This window comes from Manacus vitellinus, unplaced genomic scaffold, assembly GCF_001715985.3.
Source record: "Manacus vitellinus isolate BGI_N305 unplaced genomic scaffold, ASM171598v3 scaffold_29_pilon, whole genome shotgun sequence".
NCBI lineage: Eukaryota > Metazoa > Chordata > Aves > Passeriformes > Pipridae > Manacus > Manacus vitellinus.
The window spans coordinates 2,480,761-2,501,248 of NW_021940207.1; the positions used below are offsets into that span (position 1 = coordinate 2,480,761).

Genomic DNA, 20,488 nt, shown 5'->3' on the forward strand with positions numbered 1-20,488 from the left:
TTGGAGTGATGCTCAAAGCCCTAACCGAGGAATAAGGCTCTTTCCCTGTCCCTGATCCCACTCTGCCATGGAACTGCTTTTATGTGGGGTTGACCATGACCATCTGCACTCGCTGAGCATAGCGAGGCTCCTGCTCCATCCCTTGCTTTTGCCCAGCTGAAGGTAAGGAGAGGACAACTCCCGGCACTGCAGACAGTGATAAAGCAAGCCTTAGGGTGACTTCCCCAAGCTGGTGAAATTGGGAGCCAATTTCCCGTTGACTAATGGGACCAGGCTCTCTCTGTGGCGTGCGGGATTGAAGTGTCTTTGACTCACTGTTGAGCCAGCCCTGACACCGTTCACGTCCCTTCAAAGCACCTGCAAACCTGAACTGTGCCGGGACGCTTCTCAGCCCACCTCTGGCACCCTGCACTGGAGGGAGAGAGCAGCTGTGTGCTCCTGAACCACTGAAGCTCAGTGCTTGGGCTCCCCACCCTGGGCACTGGCACTAGCACCCTGGGCACTGTGTCCTCCCAGGGAGGACACAGGTTCGGTCCCAGGCCGCTGTGAGATCTCTGTGGCAGCTTTATGGGCAGAGAGCAGTTTCTGTGGCTCAGCCCAGCATGTGCCACCAGCCCTGGGACCATGCAGCACAGCAGCCCATGGGGCCATCCACCCACGACCTTCACTGTGGCAGGCTATGAGGGTCTGGGAAGCTCTGCTGACCCCACCTGGGTCACTCCTGTGGCTGCAGGAAACCCCCTCTGCCCTCTGCACTCAGCCTGTTTCCTTTAGCTGGGTTGCTCAGTGATTTTATTTTTATTATTTCCTCTTCCCACTCTCTCCATGTGGTTTACGTGGCTCTCACGCCAACAGCTGACTTGGCTCTGTCAGTTTTTTCTCTCCTCTGCTGGTCAGATGGCAGATGCTGCCAAATTAGGATGCAGGCAGCAAGCCTCCTGTCCAAGCTGAGGTTCTGCCCAGGACCAGCACTCATGGGGAAGGACGCTGCTGGAGGGGACGTCTGCCATGGCAAGGGCTTCCTACATGGAGCCTCATGGAGTGCAGGAGGCTTCCCGCACGTCCTGGACAGGTTTGGGAAGCAAACTCCCCCCATGGTCTGGTCAGTCCAAGCTGTGCCATGGCTTGCCACGGGATCCTTGTATTGCTCTGCTTGCGGGCACACCCTGCACCCAGATTCCCATCTCCTCAGCCTGACTCACCGCTGCAGCCGCTCATCCATCAGCAGCCCCAGCCCTGAGCACGCAGGGCATCCCTTCCCCACTCCTCCTGCAGAAACACCCACCAGCTGCCCATGCCGGCAGTGGGGCCCTGCGCTGGTTGGACCCACACAGGGTATCCGCACCAGGACTTGGCAGCACAGCGCTGTCAGCGCCGAGCACATGCTTGGCTCTGCTTGCCGCCAGCACGGCACGTCTAGGCCCTCACGGCACCGCTGTGCCCTTATTAGGGCAGCCAGCACGGGGTCTGTCCCTCGGAGAGCTGTGGGCAGCTCCACTCGGGAACCTGCTCCCCCATTGTCTGGCACTGCCCACCTGCCCTGGTAGCCACTCCATGCAGGGGTCTGGGGAGTGCAGCAGCGTCCTTGGGGGTCTTGTGACCACACAGAGCTGCACTTGGGCTCCTACTGGTCTTCAATAACTGATGGTGTGGGAAATGGGAAGAGACAGGGATGGCGTGTTGCTGTGTTCCTTGGGCAGGTAGTGCCATGGGACTGAGCAGAGGCTGCCTCATGGGTGCCCAGCGCCATCCTGCCCATCCTGTGCCCCAGCCCTCCTGCGTTACCCAGTTGGCAGAGGGCTCCTTCTTTCTCCGCCTTTGTTTTTGCCAGATGCTCCTAGTTTGTGTTTTTGAAAAATAGTAAATAGCCGCTACCCAGTAACCACCTCTGTGTTTGCGAATCAGAGCTGATGTCTGTTGTAGAGATTGCCTCCCTGCCCCTCTCTCACCGGGGAGCTAACACCATGAGGGGTTTTCCTCCCTCTGTCCCCCTTGCCATGTCCATTGCCAGTGCCACCAGCCCACAATAGGACTGTGCTTGTGTTTGCTCCAGGCAAGCAACCTGGGCAAGAAGCAGGCTCACTGGCCTGGCTGGGAACCTGGCAAACCGCGAGGCAGGTCGGAGAGCCCACGTGTCCCCAAATGTGCTTGTTTATCTGCGCCGCAGTGGCACCCACAGCCCATGCTCCCGGCCTGTCTGTGGGTGCTGGCGCAGGAGCTGCTGGCGGGTCTCCCCGGGGTGGGACGCGGGAGGAAGGTGTTTACCTCCAGACGGGCTTCATCCGAAACCCTGCAACGCGTGAATATTTCCTTCCTCCTCCACACTTCCTCCCTGGCTGGGTCAGCCTGTGGTTTTCCTGGGGTGGAGGGAAAGAAGTTGAAACTGCCTCTCACTCTGGGGCTGAGCCATGGTGCCGGCACAGCTGAGCTGCCCCGGCATGTCCTGTGCCCCAGCCAGCCAGAGTGAGAGGCTCCCACTGCTGGTTCTAGGGGCTAGAGAGCCATGGCTCCCTGCCCCTCATCTTGGGCCTGAGTGGGCTGATAGATGGATGGATGGATGGATGGATGGATGGATGGATGGATGGATGGATAGACAGCCCTTGGGGAGCTGCATGGGCTTTGGGATGGGGCCATACCTGCAGCTGGGGAGCAGGATGCCCTCATCAGGGAGGCATTTTGGCACTGGTCCAGGGTCCTGCTTGGGGCAGGCACTAAAGCCCCTCTGGGCACATCAGGGTTTCCAGGCATTTGCACACTTCTTGCACTAGACCCCCCTTAGGCAGAAAAGGTTCCAGAAGACCCGCAATCCAGAAACCTCCAGGTGCCTGCTTCCCTCCAAACAGCCTAGAGGCCATCCCTGGAGTGGGGGTCACAAGGCCAGCAGCCCACAGCGGGGCCATTGGCTCCACAGCCTGTTGCCGTACTCTCTTCCTTGCATTTTGCTCCTGGTTTTTGCACGCAGTGCTCGCGTGGAGCCACGCGGCTCTGCCTGGGATTAGCGACAGCTGCCTGCAATTGCAGCTCTTCCCAGACAAGCGTCCTGCTCCCCCAAGGCTGGGGCTGGGGCTGTTTGGGGAATGCTGCCGGGGTGGTTTGTCTTGTAGTCTGCTCCAGGAATGTTGGCCAGACGGTCAAATTCTTCTCCCCTCTTGTAAAATGAGTGATGTGGGGCGTCTCTGGGAGAGCAGCCTGCCAGTCCCTCCTCCTCTGGATAAACCTGCCTGGCCCACACCGCCCTGTCATGGGAACGGGCCCTTTCAACCCCAGCCACAGTAAATACGCGCCCTGCCAAAGCAGAGGGGGAGGGAGCGGACGGGGGCGCCCGGTTTCCCTCCTCTGGCACCCCCTGTGCTGGCCGGGGGGCACAACTGGCTGTGCTGGTGGCTGGGGGTGGCAGCCCATCACCATCCCCCCCTCACCGCCTGGCCATCTCCTTGTCCTGCTTGCCTGCTCCGGCACAGCTCTCTGGGGACGCCTCGCTCTTCCTGTACTCCTGATGGGAGAAGAGAAATCTGGAGTCTGTCTGCTCCACTCCCGCTCCTCCCACCATGTCTCACCCCCCAAGTTGCTGTTTTCCACAGAAATGTCAGGCTCAGCTTTCTTCTCCCCCACTCCTCCTGTTTTTTTCCCTCTAATCTTGGCCTTCATCTTCAATTACTTCTTTCTCTCCTTCCTTTCTCTCCAGAGACCCTGATGGACACGAAGTGGGTGACCTCTGAGTTGGCCTGGACAACTCATCCAGAGACAGGGGTAAGTTTGGAGCCAGCCCTGGTCCTGACCTCCAAAGGGCACAGCTGGCCCTGGCCCCACGGGAATCAGGGTTGCTCACCAGTGCCTTTGTGGACCTGTGTCTTTGTCCTTCCCTCCCATGCTTATCCTCGCCTCATGAAACTATCTCCTCCTGACTCTGTGTCAGCAGAGCGGGAGTGCTGTGGGCCCTGGCCTGGGTTGCTCTTAGTCACCTTGATGACCAGGAGGGTTGTGACAGGTGTAGGTGCAGCTGCTGCCCTTCCCTGTTGACTGTTGCCTGTTCCCCCCCACCCTCAGCCACATTCACGATGTGTCCGTGACACTGATGTCCCCAGCTGGGGATCTAACCCTTCCCCTCTCGCTCACAGTGGGAAGAAGTCAGCGGTTACGATGAGGCCATGAACCCCATCCGCACGTACCAGGTCTGCAATGTACGGGAGGCCAACCAGAACAACTGGCTTCGCACCAAGTTCATCCAGCGCCAGGACGTCCAGCGTGTCTACGTGGAGCTGAAGTTCACTGTGCGGGACTGCAACAGCATCCCCAACATCCCCGGCTCCTGCAAAGAGACCTTCAACCTCTTCTATTATGAGTCAGACACGGATTCTGCCTCTGCAAACAGCCCTTTCTGGATGGAGAACCCCTACATCAAAGTGGATACAATTGCCCCAGATGAGAGCTTCTCCAAGCTGGAGTCTGGCCGCGTGAACACCAAGGTGCGCAGCTTTGGACCCCTCTCCAAGAATGGCTTTTACCTCGCCTTCCAGGACCTGGGAGCCTGCATGTCCCTCATCTCCGTCCGGGCTTTCTACAAGAAATGCTCCAACACCATTGCTGGCTTTGCTATCTTCCCGGAGACTTTAACGGGGGCCGAGCCCACTTCTCTGGTCATCGCGCCAGGCACCTGCATCCCCAACGCGGTGGAGGTGTCTGTGCCCCTAAAGCTGTACTGCAACGGTGACGGCGAGTGGATGGTACCTGTGGGAGCGTGTACGTGTGCCGCTGGGTACGAGCCGGCCATGAAGGATACCCAGTGCCAAGGTACGCGCATGGCAGAGCGATCATGGCTTTTGTCCCCACGGATGCGTTGACGCGGTGGAGGTGGTTTTGTGTTGAGCTCAGTTTGGTTTTGGAGGCTCTTCCCTGAGAAGGGAGCAGGGTGGTTTCTCAGAGGACTGGCCTGCAGTTTGACTTGGAAACCTTAAAGCCTTTGTGGCCTGGCCTGGTGCGGTGTCTGCTGTGACACACTAGTTTGCAACCACCAGTGCAGGATGCATCTCCTTGCAGCTCCAGGCATGGTCCTCAGCAGGGATCCAGCACACCTAAGCCCCTGAGCATTACCAAAACCTTTCTCTTGCCGCTGCTGCCATATCCAGCATCTCCCCTCTCTCCCTCCTGCAGTGCTCGTGGCTGAGCCTATTGATTGTTCCTGGCAAGTGTGATTTCACACTGCTTGTGCAGAGGCACTCGGAAGCCCTGGTGGTGATCGGGGCTCCACTGCGCTGTGGGAGAAACCACGTGGATGCATGCTCCCCCTGACAGTGCTGAAAGCTAGCAGCAGGGAGGGTGGGGAGCAGCATGAAGGCAGGGGGTCTGAAGCCTCTTCTTCTTGCTCAGAAGAGAGGGAAACACATCCTGCACATGTTGATGCTGGGGATGGAGAGCCACCATAGCAGCAGGATAGCTCTGTGTGGGTCCTGCAGTTGCCATGCTCTCCCACGGTAACTTTGGTGTTGCAGTTTAACCCAGTTTGGGTGTGTTGATAAGGAAAAATCTGCCTGGCTGGATCTTACTCTCCCTTGGGGTGATTTTTAAATTGGGAGCTTTCTCTGGCAGGCAGGACCCTGCCCTGGGGTGGCTGGGGTTTAGGGCAGAAAGGTCGCTGTTCTCCTTGGCTGGAGGCATTGAGCAGGGAGTGGGATGCTGGCTGGGCCCCCAGCACTGGATGCCTCATGCTCACCGATGACGGGATGCTTGGCGCTGGCCCTTTGCTTTTGGCAGGGGCCACACGATGTGGGACGGCCCGTGATGTGGGGCTCGGGCCAGGCTGGCCTCTCCGTTGGCTTTGGGAGTGGTGTTGCTGTCAGCCATGCTGCTGTGGCTGGTTGGGGAGAGCTCAGTCTCCACAGGGCTGCAGCTCTGCCGGGTGTCCAGAGCCTCCAGCACCGTCAGTGCCAGCACAGCCCTGACTTCGGTGTCCCAGCCCCCACGTCGCTCTTGAGAGCAGCCAATCTGGCTCCTCCTGGGGCAGATGGACACTGGTGCCAGGCATCCGTCCCCACTTAAAACTGTGCTCTGGGGTCCACGCTCCTGGGGAACTGGTTTCCTTCTTGCTTGGATTGGGAGATCTTGGACCATAAAGGGTGTTGGCTCTTTCCCAGCAGGGAGTGGGGTTTGGGCACAAGGTGACACCGTTTCCAGCCAGCATCTGGTCTCTGCCTGGCTGGGGCATCCCAAGGCAGGACTGAGGGCTCCTCGAGTTGGGCTCAGGGCATCGCTGGAGCCTAGAGTGAGGTCCACTCTCCACATCCCCCAAGCTGGATAGACCCCCACGTGGGCGGCTTTCCCGGCACCTTTGATTTTCCCCCCAAGCCCCAGCTTCTTCTGCTGCAGGCAGGGAAGCCATGCTGAGCCACGGGCACGTCTCCATCCGGCAGCCTGCCTTCTTGCTGGGCAGAAGCGGCAGTGTCCTCACGTTTCTCTGGGAAAGTTGCGCTGCGCTTGTAAGATCAGATTTTCCGCCATATGATCGTGTGTTTTAAGTGGAAACAGCTGAAGAAGGGCTGGGAGAAGCTGGAGCTGAAGCTCCCTTTTCTGCTCTTGGCTGGATGTTCCCTTATCCCATTTTGACAGTCCAGCACCACCGAGAAGGCTCCCGGCCCCCACATCATGGAGAGAGGTGTGGATGTAGCCCCACGGAGCTGGGGTTTCATCACTCCCACCCTGGGGAGCCCTCTGAGGCTTCACTGAGCGGGCGAGCAGCACTCCAGAGTGCCAGATGGCATTTTAATAAATAACAATACCCTGTTACCGCTTAGATGGGATAAGCCCTGTTGTAAATCTCCCCCTTTCCCCAGACTTTCAGTGGCCTTTGAAGATCTCCTCCTCCTCCTCTTTATCTCCATCCGGAGCCAAGATTAGGCCTTGCATTCAGACCTGTTACAATGCAGCTTGTATCCCAGTCCCTCGGGAGCAGAGGGCTCATCCTGCCCAGCTGAAGACAGATTCTTTGGCATGCTTTGTAAGGCGATACGCCAGGCTGGTACCTGGCGCTCTAGTCCTGAGTTGCCACAGCATTGATTTGGCATCTCATTCTCAGCCTCATTATCTTTATTTAATTAGCACACGGTCCTTCTGGGGGTTGTGCCGCTTCCCACACACTCCCTGCCACACAGAGCTGCAGAGACAGCTCTTGCAGGATGAAGAAGAGCTGCTGACCAGGGAGGGGGACAAAGGCCCCCATATTCCTCCACAGACAGGGACACACTGCATTTGCACGCCAAGCCCTGCAATCCCATCTCTTCTCCTTTTGGTTAGCAAGCACCCAAACTGTTCAGAGGACCTGCTGTCAAGGGACTCCCTAAAAGTGCTCCCGGGCATGTGCTCCCATGCCAAATTCATTGGGGTTTGCACCCCTCATGTTGCTGGCTTCACGCAAAGAAAGGTTTGGGGTCTGGCTGGCTGCCATGCCAGGGTGAGCCGTGAACCCCCTTGTCACTTGGTCCTATGTCCATGGGGATCCTGGAGGAGGACCACAGTGCCCCCAGAGCCTACACCCCACTCAGGAGGGAGACTGAAGCTGTGTGGTGCAATCTGTGGATACCCAAACCATAAGAGCACCTGAGGTGACAGTGTCCAGCCTGACACCACACTTTCCTGAGACCCATTTCTCAGACTTTTTGATGTCCCTTTTCTCTTGGCACCAGCCACTGAACATTTGGGCACAGTCAGTAGGTGAGCGCAGGTCAAGCTGGGGCCAAAACCAGAATTTTTGCAAAAATAAATTTCCCTTGCAATCAGTGACTAATGGAAACATCACCCTGAATTAAAGAAAAAAAAATTGCCAAGCAAGCATTGGACTTGCCAACTGTTTGCAGCTTTGCATTGCAACATGGGCTTGCTGCATGAAACCCAGGAAGTGAAACTGCCTGGGATTAATTGCCCGGGCTCCCAGATCAAAGGCAGCAGCAGGGAAGGCAGGGAGAACTGCCGGTTTATAGCCAGGCAACTCCACAATGGGTTACTTGTAACACGTTCGAGGAAATCTGCCCCTGCTGTACTGCCTGTGACCCACTGTGGCTTGAGAGGCAGCTTTGCTTATTGAATTTTTTTCTTTCCTTGAAAAAAAATGCTTTCCCGCCTGTTCTTTGGATGCCACTTCAAACCCCTGAGGGCTCTTTCCCTTCCCTCCCTTCAGATTTACTCCATCCACTTTTGGACTGCGCTGGTGTGAAATATTTTCACCTAAAGTGTGATTACTTTATTTTTTTTTAAATAACTGCCTTTTAAGAGAGACTTAAAAACAGAGTTACCGCCTCAGCTATAGCCAGGCTGTTGCTTCCACAGTTCTGCTCCATCTGCAGCCTCTTATGACAGCGGGAAGGGAGCGAGCCATGCGGGTTCATAAAGCACAGATCGTCCCAAGCAAAGCCGGCTGCTGCCTCTAAAGAAATTACAGGGTTGTTGGGCAAAGGGATATGATCAGTTTAATTTATCTAGGCTGAAGCAAGGCATTCTGCTTCATCCTACAGGGAGAGAAATAGCTGGAAGGATGCTGGAATAGTGTAGTGTGAATGGGAAAGCAGTTGAGACATGAGACACGGTAGTTTGGGGCTAGTATTTCCTGATGTGTCACGACTATCCTTGCCTTTCCCAAGGGAGGGAACCCCAAAGTTTTGGGGATGCACTCAAGGTTCGTTGCCGCTTGCCTGCATCCCGTGCAATAATGGAGGCTGCCTGTGGGATGAGTCACTGCTCTCTGCTGCTGCCAGGAAGGTTTTATTTCGGTGTTTTTTTCAGCTCCCTTCCTTGGATTTTATTCACCAGTGTGGGGATTGTATGTGGGAATAGTGCCCTCCTCTTCCCCCAGCCCTGTGCTGCAGCTCTGTGAGGCAGGATCAGGCCCTGGAGGTGGGCGACTGATGAAAATTCTGGAGGGGCTGCCAGAAGCAGCCGGATGGCCAAGGTTGCCGTGCCATGCCGGCTGTGCAATGCTCCATAGAGGGTGCAGGGGCAGCTTTGCAGCAGGGCTTTGTTACTGCCCTCCTCCCTCCCACACCCCACACAAATCCCCTCAGAGGCCGATCCCTGCTGTCAGACCAGACTGCCTCTCCCTCCCATCAAACCAGCAGCTCCTCTTCAGGCCGGGGAGCTCCGCTTCGGTTCCCTGACCTGTTATCCTGTGGCTGTCAGTGACTGTCATGTTCTCCCCAGAGGTGACCGCAGCACAGCACCAGGAGATGTGATCTGTGTGCAGAGGTTCAGAGTTGTTATTTTATTTGAGGACACTTCAGCAGGAAAAGTGCTTATGCAAAGCTCTCAGTAGGGAGAGGGGAGCCTGGCTTCCCAGCTCCGGCTGGATGGAGTCACAGTCCCACTCCAGAGCTCCCAGGCTCGTTCCGCGGCTTGCCGGCCAAGACAGTGGTTGTTGTACAGGCAGTTTCTTGCAGAGAAGAGATGACACAGCGGCTTATCCACCGGGGACCTGGGATCAGCTTTCAGCTCGGTTACAGCCTTCAAATGTGGCGGCTGAGAGCTGTCATGCTGCCACCGAGGTCTTTATGCTCTGATTTATTAAGCAGAGTTGGAAACTTAAACACTGGAGTGCATCTGGGCCTCGGTCCCTCTCCTGCTCTTCCCCGCTTAACAGGGCTAAGACATGGCTCTCCCCCCTCCTGCCAGGGTAGCATGAGAATGTGAAGAAATGACCTTCACCCCTTGTGCCTGCACTGGGCACTCCTGCGGGGTGGCAGGCACCTGCCCCAGGACAGCTCTGCCTGTCCCTTCCTCCCATATCTGGGAGGTCACTGTCCCCTCCATGCCTGTAACCCACTGGGCACCAGCTGGCACTGCATGTGCAGGAGGCCAAGTGCCCTCATCCCTCCTGCATCCTTTGCAGAGTACCTGGCTGTCCCTAGCTGCCATGCCATGCTTGGGCTGTCAGCTTCACACAAGCTCTGGTTGCTCTGACTTCACTCTCCCCCCAACAAGCCTGTTATTTCAGGGGGTTTTGTCCCTGATGGATCTGGGCTCCTCTCCATAACCAAAGCATGTTTGGCAGCTTTCTGAGCCCAGAGCATTCCTGTCCAAGAGGTTTCAGTCATCTCTCATTCCTCAACAATCTGGTTCCTTATGTGTGAATCTGCATCCACCCAGTTTGAACCGCCCGGGACTCCAACTGGGGTGGGTCTGCCTGTGCTGAGGCTGCTCTGCGACCTCTGGGCATCTGCTGTCCACATAAAGACCCATTTTGTGGTGGCCAGGGTGTCCCAGGCTGGGGAGATGGGAGCCCTGGACCTGCTGGCCTCCCATTGCTAGCCAAGGAGCAGGTCTGCACACTCCTTTGCCCTCCAGCCTGCACAGTGAGACAGGCTAAGCTTTCATTTCCAAAGGGAAGGCCCAGAGGCTGGGTGAGCTCAGGTCAAGGAACTGGAGTGAGTCGAGCCATGTGGTCGGTCCTGTTTTGACCAAAGAAGTCTCCTTGCCGGAAGGCTCACACCCTGAGAGCAGGAAGTAGCTCCTGCCACCCATGCAGGCAATGGGACTGGAGAGCACACAGTCCCCTCTGTGGCAGCGGGGTGACACCCCCTGTGAGGGGCTGCTCTCACATACCCCTGCCCAGCAGCACCGTGCTGGAGTGGGGCTTCTCCCTTGGGGCTTCTACTTCCCGGTGTCTGGTCAAACCAGGGGCCCAGGACAGCACCCCGGACCTGCGTGCGGGTCCCTGCAGGGCCGGCCCGGCAGCGTGTGACTCAGCAGCGCTCCACGCCCCGTGTGGGGCTGCAACCAGCCGGAAAACTTCCACAGAGGGTGACGGGAGATGCCTCATAGCAGGAAACTTCCACTTGCCACAGCCTGGTGAAGCACCAGGAAACCTCCTCCTGTTTTCAGGGTGACGTGTGACAGGGGTGGAAGGTGGGACAGGGCTATGCCGAAGCAAAGGTGGCACCAGCAGGTCTCTCATCTGGCTGCAAACACAGAGCACAGAATCCACTTCCTTGGGCAGCACTGTGATAAATTGGGCTATTTTGAGGTGTGGGTTGGGTTCCTGAGGCCACATTGCTCCTCAACTCAAGTGCTGTTAATCCTTTCACGTGCCCCTCGTTACAAATAAACACCCTGTGGTGCCAATCAGGCCATATCCCAGGACTTATGGCTCCTTGAAGGACCCTGATCGGAAGTGGAGGAGGGAGGTGGCAGTGATGCTGAAGCAGCTCTTTAGCCAAGGACCTGCAGGAATGTTTTCATCTCACTCAGTGCTCCACTTGAGCCGACCTCGGGAGGTGCCACCGCCCCGGGACTGAGAAGTGGCTGAAGAGCCCAAGGCGGAAGGTTTGGGGCTGAGTGGCTGATTTTGGATGGTGGAGGCCTCTCACAGGGGCTACTGCAAGCAGGGCTGAGAAATCCTTTCCTTTTGAGCCTTAATTCCAGCTCAAATTCCGGAGAATGGATCAATGACCTTATGGAGCGTGCTGGGTCGGGAAACCATCTGGGGAAGGGAGCATGGCAAAACCCTTGGGAAGAGCAGTGAAGAAACAAAACCGATGATGTGGTCTCCTGAATGGACTGCCCTGCCCCCAGTGCTGCTGGTGGTGACCAGCTCTTCCCATTTCTAATTACCGTGGTCCTGCTGCTGGAGCGCAGCATTTCCTGGGCAGAGCTGTGCCTGAGCTGGCTGGTGCTCCTGCCCTCTGGCAGCCCACTCTTGCCCACTCTGCACAGCCAGAGGTGCTACATACCTGGGCATGGCTGACAGTGATGGAAAGACTTGTAAGTGGCCTTCAAGCCACTGATTGAAGATTTGGCAGGGCAGTGAGGAAGGATCTCCCCAGCCTTGTTGAGGGCAATGGATGCTTTCTGGGTTCACTTTATAACTCAGGTCTGTTTTTCCTTTCTCCAGCGTGTGGCCCAGGAACCTTCAAGTCTAAGCAGGGGGAAGGTCCCTGCTCTCCCTGCCCTCCCAACAGCCGGACCACATCTGGAGCAGCAATGGTCTGCACTTGTCGAAATGGCTTTTTCCGGGCAGACACAGACCCTGCAGACAGTGCCTGCACCAGTGAGTCCTGCCCGGGGCAAGGAGGGGAGGCAAGGGGAGCTGTGGAAGTGGTGAGGGTCCACGTCTGGGGTGGAAGAGCATGCTGGGCCCACACCAGGCATGAGCTGGGCATGAGGACATGCCATCCCTGACCCCCCCATTCTCCCTGCAGGCGTCCCCTCGGCCCCCCGCAATGTCATCTCCAATGTGAACGAGACATCGCTGGTGCTGGAGTGGAGCGAGCCACAGGACACGGGCGGGCGGGATGACCTGCTCTACAACGTCATCTGCAAGAAGTGCAGTGTGGAGCGGCGCCTGTGCACCCGCTGCGACGACAACGTGGAGTTCGTGCCGCGCCAGCTCGGCCTCACCGAGCGACGCATCTACATCAGCAACCTGATGGCCCACACCCAGTACACCTTCGAGATCCAGGCTGTGAATGGCATCTCCAACAAGAGTCCCTACCCTCCCCATTTTGCCTCTGTCAACATCACCACCAACCAGGCAGGTCAGTGGAGCTGCAAGGAGCAGGGGCTGGATCTCTGCCGCAGAGCGGAGCAGAGATTTCCTGCTGACAGCCTGGGAGGCTGCAGTCCTTTGTGGTGCTGCGTAACTGGCTCTCCACGTCTGCATCTAATCCCCTGGGTGAACTGCCCTCTCCGTTTAACGCATGTCTCCTGAGGAGATGTGATCAGAACACATGAAAGTGGAGAAGGGTAGGGTTGGCAGATGCTCCAGAGAGCTCTGGAGCTCCTGGACCTACCCCAGAGATGCTGTGCCTGCTGCAAAGGAAGGAGGAAGGAAATGAGATTTCTCCCCTGTGGGCCTGGGAAGGCTCAGCACCAGCCCAAAGCTTGCAGCCAGCCGTTCCCTCCCTCTGCCATTCCCTCCTTCCGCCTGCTCTGGCCCTGCTCCAGCACACTGGTAATCTCCAGCCACTGTGCTCTGATCTGATTTCATGGGTCTTGGTGGGGTGGAGCGTGGAGCTCCTGGCAAGTGGAGGAAGGGAGGGAGCCCCAGTTTGGGCTGGCAGGGCACTTCCCCAGACCAGTTTGCAGCTAGGCATGGGGTGAAGCCTTGGTACTATTTCTGAGGCTCCCCTTGGTGTTGAGATCACACCTCCGTACAGAAACTTGGGGGAGGCCAGTGTTTTCCATGCCTTTCCACCAAGATCATCCAAGCAGGTCCTACACTGATGTGGGATGGTGGAGGGGGGGAGCCTGGCACCAGTGGCTCATTCTTCCTCTGCCCTCTTTCCTAGCCCCATCTGCCGTGCCGACAATGCACCTGCACAGCAGCACTGGGAACAGCATGACCCTGTCATGGACTCCCCCAGAGAGACCCAACGGCATCATTCTTGACTATGAGATCAAGTACTCGGAGAAGGTAAAGCAGGAGCAGCTTTTTCCCTCCTCCAGCCTTTCTTAGTTGGCCATCAGCTCTGTGGCGAAGGGAGCCACTGCAGAGATGGTCCCTGGGGAATGTGGGAGCCACCAAACAGGGGAGGGCTTCCCAGAGGTGACGCCCACATGTCTCCCCTACAGCAAGGCCAGAGTGATGGCATCGCCAACACAGTCACCAGCCAGAAGAACTCGGTGCGGCTGGATGGGCTGAAGGCCAATGCTCGGTACATGGTGCAGGTCCGGGCACGCACCGTGGCTGGATATGGCCGCTACAGCCTCCCCACGGAGTTTCAGACAACTGCAGAGGGTGGTAGGTACCAGGACTGGGCTGCCTCCATCCCCCAGCCCTCCTATGCATGCTCCTATGCATGCTCCTTCCCTAGCTTGACTTTGATTCCTGCCTCTCCATCCGTCCAGGCTCCACCAGCAAGACTTTCCAGGAACTGCCTCTGATCGTAGGTTCGGCCACAGCAGGGTTGGTGTTCGTCATCGTTGTGGTGGTGATCGCTATCGTCTGCTTCAGGTACTGGCTTTACAGGGAAGGGTGGGTTCAGAGCTGGGTTTGGGGGTTGCTCCTGTGTGCCACAGAGCTTTCTTCCCCTGACCTACGGGCAGAGCTCTGTCAGCTCCAGTCTGAGAGCGAAGGACTGGACCTGCCATGCAGGGATCCCAGACCTTGGGTTCTGTGGAAGGACTGTACCGGTCTCCTTCCCCAGCATGAGCTGTGCTCTGCCATCTTTGCAGCACAACTAGGCCATCTCCTCCCATAGCACCTCGGGTGGAGGGATGGCTCTGCACGCAGACTGCCAGAGGGAAGGCTCTCTGGCATAGACTGTCTATGCTGGGATTTCGAAGCTGGCAGTGAATGTCTTTGCCCCATCAGGAAAGGGATGGTTACTGAACACCTCCTCTCGTCTCCTTTGGGCAGGAAGCAACGCAACAACACCGACCCTGAGTACACAGAGAAGTTGCAGCAATATGGTGAGTGTGAGAGCCCAGCAAATGGGCTCTGCCTGCTCTCTCCCAATTCCTGCCCTGTGCGCAGGCAAAGGTACAGCCTTTGCTAATGAAGGAGGGGTGGGCTGACAGCCAGCCAAGTAACTTGGCATCTGTCACCTGTGCTGTGTCCCTCCTGGTCATGACTCCTGCCTTTGCAGTTACCCCTGGGACGAAGGTGTACATTGACCCCTTCACATATGAGGACCCTAATGAAGCTGTTCGGGAATTCGCCAAGGAGATTGACATCTCCTGTGTGAAAATTGAGGAGGTCATTGGAGCAGGCAAGTCCTGGATATGGGCACAGCAGCTGCTGAGACTACCACCTCCCACCCTGTCCCATGGCTCACTGTGCTGCTCTCCTCTCTCCTTCCCCACCACAGGGGAGTTCGGTGAGGTTTGTCGTGGACGCCTGAAGCTGCCCGGCCGCCGTGAGATCTTTGTGGCCATCAAGACGCTGAAGGTGGGCTACACCGAGCGGCAGCGGCGGGACTTCCTGAGCGAGGCCAGCATCATGGGCCAGTTCGACCATCCCAACATCATCCACCTGGAGGGTGTGGTCACCAAGAGCCGCCCCGTCATGATCATCACGGAATTCATGGAGAACTGTGCACTTGACTCCTTCCTCCGGGTGAGCATCCATACCTTCCTGCCCTGGGGTGGGGACTGCTGTGAATGGGGGACAGCAACTCCAAGCCTTTCCCCACCCCTCTATATTGTCATGCTAGAGTCCCTGGAGCTAAACTCTGCATAGACATCATGGGGTGGGAGAAGAGGGGTGGCTCTAGGGAGGAGGAAGATGATGGTGGCACATTGGGATCCTTCCTCAGTCTGTTTGGTGGGTTGCAAGCCCCTCTGATCTCTCCCTTGGCAGCTGAATGATGGGCAGTTCACAGTCATCCAGCTGGTGGGAATGATGCGAGGCATCGCTGCTGGCATGAAGTACCTTTCGGAGATGAACTACGTGCACCGGGATCTGGCTGCCCGCAACATCCTTGTCAACAGCAACTTGGTCTGCAAAGTGTCTGACTTTGGGCTCTCTCGCTTTCTGGAGGATGACCCGGCTGACCCCACCTACACCAGCTCCCTGGTATGGGACACTCGTGAGGGATCCACTGATCTGGGGGTGGGGGGAGACACCTCAGGTATGTGCTAATCAGGGAGCTGTGTGTCTGTGCAGGGGGGCAAGATCCCAATCAGATGGACGGCTCCTGAGGCCATTGCCTACCGCAAATTCACTTCAGCCAGCGATGTGTGGAGCTACGGCATCGTCATGTGGGAAGTTATGTCCTACGGGGAGCGACCTTACTGGGACATGTCCAACCAGGACGTAAGTGCTCTCTGGGGAGCGGGGAACTGGGGGCTGTAGGCTGCCTGTGGGAGCCCAGGTGGCTCACAGCCTACATGTCTCTCTGCAGGTGATCAATGCAGTGGAGCAGGATTACCGCCTGCCACCCCCCATGGACTGCCCCACTGCACTGCACCAGCTGATGCTGGACTGCTGGGTGCGGGACCGCAACCTGCGGCCCAAGTTTGCACAGATCGTCAACACGCTGGACAAGCTCATCCGCAATGCTGCCAGCCTGAAAGTCATCGCCAGCGTCCAGTCTGGGTCAGTGGCATTCCTGTTTCCAGCCAGGGCTTCCCCCAAGCCCAGGAAATGCTGGAGTGGTTGGAAATAGACTGTGGGAGGACAGGGATAAGAAATATCCCCTGCTTCCAGTTACATCTCTCTGCCCTCTGCTGCCTGTGACCTGTGGCTCTCTTGCCCTTTAGCATCTCCCAGCCGCTTCTGGACCGCACCGTCCCGGATTACACCACCTTCACCACCGTGGGAGACTGGCTGGATGCCATCAAAATGGGACGGTACAAGGAGAACTTTGTCAATGCCGGGTTTGCCTCCTTTGACCTGGTGGCACAGATGACTGCAGAGTAAGTCCCTGCTTGCAGAGGAGAGAAGTGGCTGGGGCTGGGGCTGCTGCACAGTGTCCCTTGTCACTTGCCTCTCTGACAGCCACCTCCTCCCACCTGGGCACGTAGTTGGCTGAGTTAAGGCTGGGATTTAGCATCCAGTCCCAAGGGAGTTCAGGTCTGGGATTCAGCATCTAGTCCCCTGGTGTTAGAGGAGCACCAGAGCTTAGCAGAGGGCTGTAATGCAGACGGATAGGTCCCTAGCCTTGCAGCTACATGGGGCAGGGCCACATGCTGATGTTGCTGTTGGTGGGGGGCTGAGTCTTCACCTTGTCTTTGCAGGGACCTGCTGAGGATAGGGGTGACGTTAGCAGGGCACCAGAAGAAGATATTGAGCAGCATTCAGGACATGAGGCTGCAGATGAACCAGACGCTCCCAGTGCAGGTTTGACCACAGGGGACTCTGCATTGGAACGGACCGAGGGAACCTGCCAACCAGGTTCAGTTTGCGGTGCAGCCCAGCTTCCCGTTTTCCCCTCCACACGGCGCTCCTCTGCCTCGGACGGTCGCCTGGGACGGGATGGGACTGGACACCCTTCCCTGGATCAAAGGCACTCATGCCGAGAGGGAGCCCAGCTTTTCGTCCCATGTCCTGGAGCGGCGAGGCAGCAACACATCTTCATATTGAAGGTGGATTATGGGACAGAGATGGCACATCCCGCTTCCCGCCCTGTCTCGGTGCTCATCGGTTTGAAGAGTTGTTCTGCTTCTTGGATTTCTTTTCACCCCGTTTTCCCCCCAGTCCTCACTTCCCTCACCTCCCCAAGGCCACAGACTGTTGACCCGTCCACTGAGTCCATCAGACACGTCAGAACCCTTCCCTAACTCTGGTCCTCAAATGGAAGCAGCCGGGGGAGGCCAAGCCAGCGACAGGGCTGGGGCCACCAGCCCCAGACAATCACTTCTCTTCTCCAGCCCTGGCGAGCCCTCCGTCCGAGGGTCTGCACTGGAACGTGTCCGAAGGGAAGGCTTCGCTCCCTTTCTTGGCTTTGCACGCCAGAACTCGAACCCGATTTACTATGCAGGGAGTTAGGCAAAAAAAATGAAAAAAGAAAAAAAAAGAGATATATTAAAAAAAAAAAGAAAAGAGGGAGCAGAAAGGGGAGGGAGGGGGACCAGCTACCTGGCTCCACATCTCTTACCCTCTTGGTTCTCCTGGCCGGCTCTGGACTGCAGAGCGAGGCCGTCAGCACGTTTGCACAGGGACCCTCCGCCCCCGGACCGACGGCAGCCGCGCTCCCCCCGAGGGGCCGGAGAGCGGGGCTGGGGTGGGGGCTGCGCCGGGGCCGCGGCTCCCGCAGCCTCCTCTTTTATGCAGAAGGAGCAGGTGCCGCCGGCATGGCTGCCCACTCCTGACACACGCTGTGATTGCTGCCAAAAGACTCACTCACCTTTCCCTGAGGATTCACTGCAGCCCGGTTCCTCCGAGCCGAGGGAGAGACTCCCAGCGTGCCTGAGTGTGCGTGAGTGTGTGCATGCGTGCGTGGGTGTGTGCTGGCCGCAGGACTGTGGGAGGCAATGGGCAGAATAAAGGCAATAAGAATTTTACCCGAGTTTCCTTTGCTCGATCGCGCTCTCATTGGATGGGCCTGGCTGCCTGCAGCTTTGCTGCCCACCAGGGCCATCCTCTTCTTCCTCCTGGCCAACCCCAAGCTGGCTCTATGCCCGTTTCTGCTCCCGTCTTCTCTTGCTGTCATGTTTTCGGGTTGTCCCACGGGGAGCAGGTAGTGATGATGTACCCACCCTGCAGTGCTGGGAGACCCAGCGCGCTCCGTGTGGGGTGCATAGGGTGGAGGTTGTGAGTCCCAGAGCAGAGCCAGTCAGGAAACTCCATCTAATGTACTAGAGGTGCTCAGCAACTTTTTCCCCCATTCCCTCATCAAGTCAGGCTGAAACTGGGGGAATCAAACACTGAATGTGAAAGCCAAGTGGAGAGCAGGCATGCACACTGCCCATCCCAGTGCCAGAGGGTCCCCACAGCCCCGAGGCTTCTCCCCAGGGTGCTGCTCCTTCTCTGCTCCCCCTGGGCAGAATCTGGCCCCCATCAGGAATGTTGCAACAGCCCCTGGGCATCCCTCAATCACTGGCCTCACTCTTCCCTGTGAAATGGCGGCTGCTGAGCCAGGTGGGAACACACCAAGGTGAACCAACTGGCTGCAGGCAGCAAGGTAACCCCCTGGGAGAACAGAGCCAGGGATCCCATGCCCTCAGTCCAGGGGGGATTGCTCCATAGTAGCCAAGTGGGACCACCAGTTGCTCATCCTGGGTTTCTCAGGTCCCTCTTGGCTGCAGTACACCTTGCTGGCTGGCTTATGGGGTGCTTTGCTGGCAGTGCATAGGGGCAAGCAGTTGCTCCCCAAAATGAGGAGGTGCGCCCATTTGCTCCCCACTACTTGGCCCTGCTCCCCTCCTTCCCAGGCTGACAGAGCAGGTGTTGTTTTTCCCCTTTCCTTGGAACTGGCCTGCCTTTGGGTTTCTCATTAACCCCGTCCTTCTCCACAGAGAACAGTAAACAAGTCCAGGAGGGCGGCTGGCAGCAGGTCCTGTACCAGGCAACGGTCTCCCTGCTTCCCACCATCTCTTCTTTGCAGGATGTATCTGGAATGCTGGCTGCTGGGGACACTGCAGCCTCATTTTGCTGGGATTTCCCATCCTGTCTTTCTCCCTATCCTGTCTGCTCCCCAGCCTGCCACAGTGGGACCCCAAACAGCAGCGCTGGGCAGACCTCACTCCTCTCCCAGATCAGGCCAAGGAACCCTGGCACTGGGAGACTTTAAAGAGCAAGTGGCTAAAGAGGTGTCAGAGCCTATTTGGGGCTTGCTAATTCCCCATAGTCCTCCACCTGGAAGCACTGTGGGGCACAGGATCTGCCCCTTTCCTCCCTTGTCCCCCCAGCCCCTGCTGCTGCAAGGTTTGGGGTCCCACTAGCCCCAGTGCACCTCAAACATCCCCACCTCAACCTTCTATTCTGGCCTGACTTTGCTTTGGGGAGAGGCCCTGCTCATTTCAAACAACAAGCCCCTTCTCCCAGCCTTCTCCATGCACACCCTACTCCCATGGGGCAGGACACGGCATTCCTGCAGCCAGCCTGGGTGCACCCAGCAGCTCTCCTCATGCTGTACCTGCCACCTCCCTTTCCATATCAATCCACACTGGGGGAAAGCTCTGTTCCATGGTGAAAGAAAAGCAACAACAAAAAAACAGCAGCCAGGGAAATCAATGCGAGCGTGCGTTTGTAAAAATATTTTTTAACAAAAAGACTTTTTTCAATTAAATTATTTAAGGAATTTTATGGAGGTCTGTGATGCCTGTGTGGTTCTTTGGGGGCTCTGGGTGCCAGGGAGCCCTGCGCTGGGAGGGTGAGGGTGTGTTTGGGCACTGTGTGTGTGAAAGCGAGCCCACGGCAGTGAGCAGGAGGCACTCGGCACCTCAAGCCCAGCCCGAGTGCCCCCCAAAGATGTTCCTTGCCTCCTCCCAGAACAGCCAATGAGTGAGGACTTTTTGAGGGCCTGAGGGGACCAGAGGATGCTCCCAGAGCCCTCACCCCTCAGATGCCTCTGCAGGAACATCCTGGGGTCACAGGGATGGGAACAGTGTGGGGTGGCCCTTGGGGAGCATGGTGGCCAGGCTGGGCTGGGGGAAAGGCAAGCCCTGCCTGCACCCTGCCTGCACTATGCCTGTGCCCTGGGCTTCCCCTCTCCCAGCCCATGCAAAAGAGTCTTTTGTGCTGCTGGGTTTTTTCCCCCCTTTTAATTCCTAACCAGGAGATTAAGGGAAGACAAAGGCTACGATTGTTCCTGCTCTGCAGAGAGCTGGAAAGTTTGGGGAGGGGGAACCATCCCTTTCCAGACAGACCCATAGGAGGGGGCCATGCACCCCAGGTGGAGGGGCCAGGATGGGGAGGACACCCTGGGAGTGGCGGTGGGGGGTCCTGGGGCACAGCTGGGGTGAAGGCACACTGGGTGCTAAGGGGGGACCCTGCTGGAGTGGGATGCGGGCTCAGGGCTCCAGCAGGATGGTGGGAGGCTCTCTGCAGTGGAGGAGGAGGAGGAAGGCTGAGGATGAGGGGTTGGCCGGCTTGGCGGCTGCTTGGCGTTTTCCCTGCTAACTCTTG

General features: G+C 57.5%; 1 protein-coding gene across 2 annotated transcripts; it reads left to right on the top strand.

The window, feature by feature from the left end:
* The first annotated feature begins 3,690 nt into the window (after positions 1-3,690).
* Positions 3,691-18,359, top strand: EPHB3 (EPH receptor B3). Of its 2 annotated transcripts, none has more exons than XM_029960823.1 (15): positions 3,691-3,750; positions 4,119-4,791; positions 11,870-12,025; positions 12,177-12,512; positions 13,266-13,390; positions 13,549-13,717; positions 13,825-13,930; positions 14,291-14,388; positions 14,565-14,687; positions 14,787-15,034; positions 15,278-15,493; positions 15,584-15,733; positions 15,822-16,015; positions 16,180-16,335; positions 16,657-18,359. In XM_029960823.1, exons 1-15 carry the CDS (start codon positions 3,694-3,696, stop codon positions 16,763-16,765), a joined length of 2,916 nt encoding a protein of 971 aa, XP_029816683.1. In that variant the 5' UTR covers positions 3,691-3,693; the 3' UTR covers positions 16,766-18,359. The 2 variants fall into 2 exon arrangements, with proteins under 2 accessions (XP_029816683.1, XP_029816684.1); XM_029960824.1 differs by having other exon boundaries at positions 14,336-14,388.
* Positions 18,360-20,488: the final 2,129 nt, after the last annotated feature.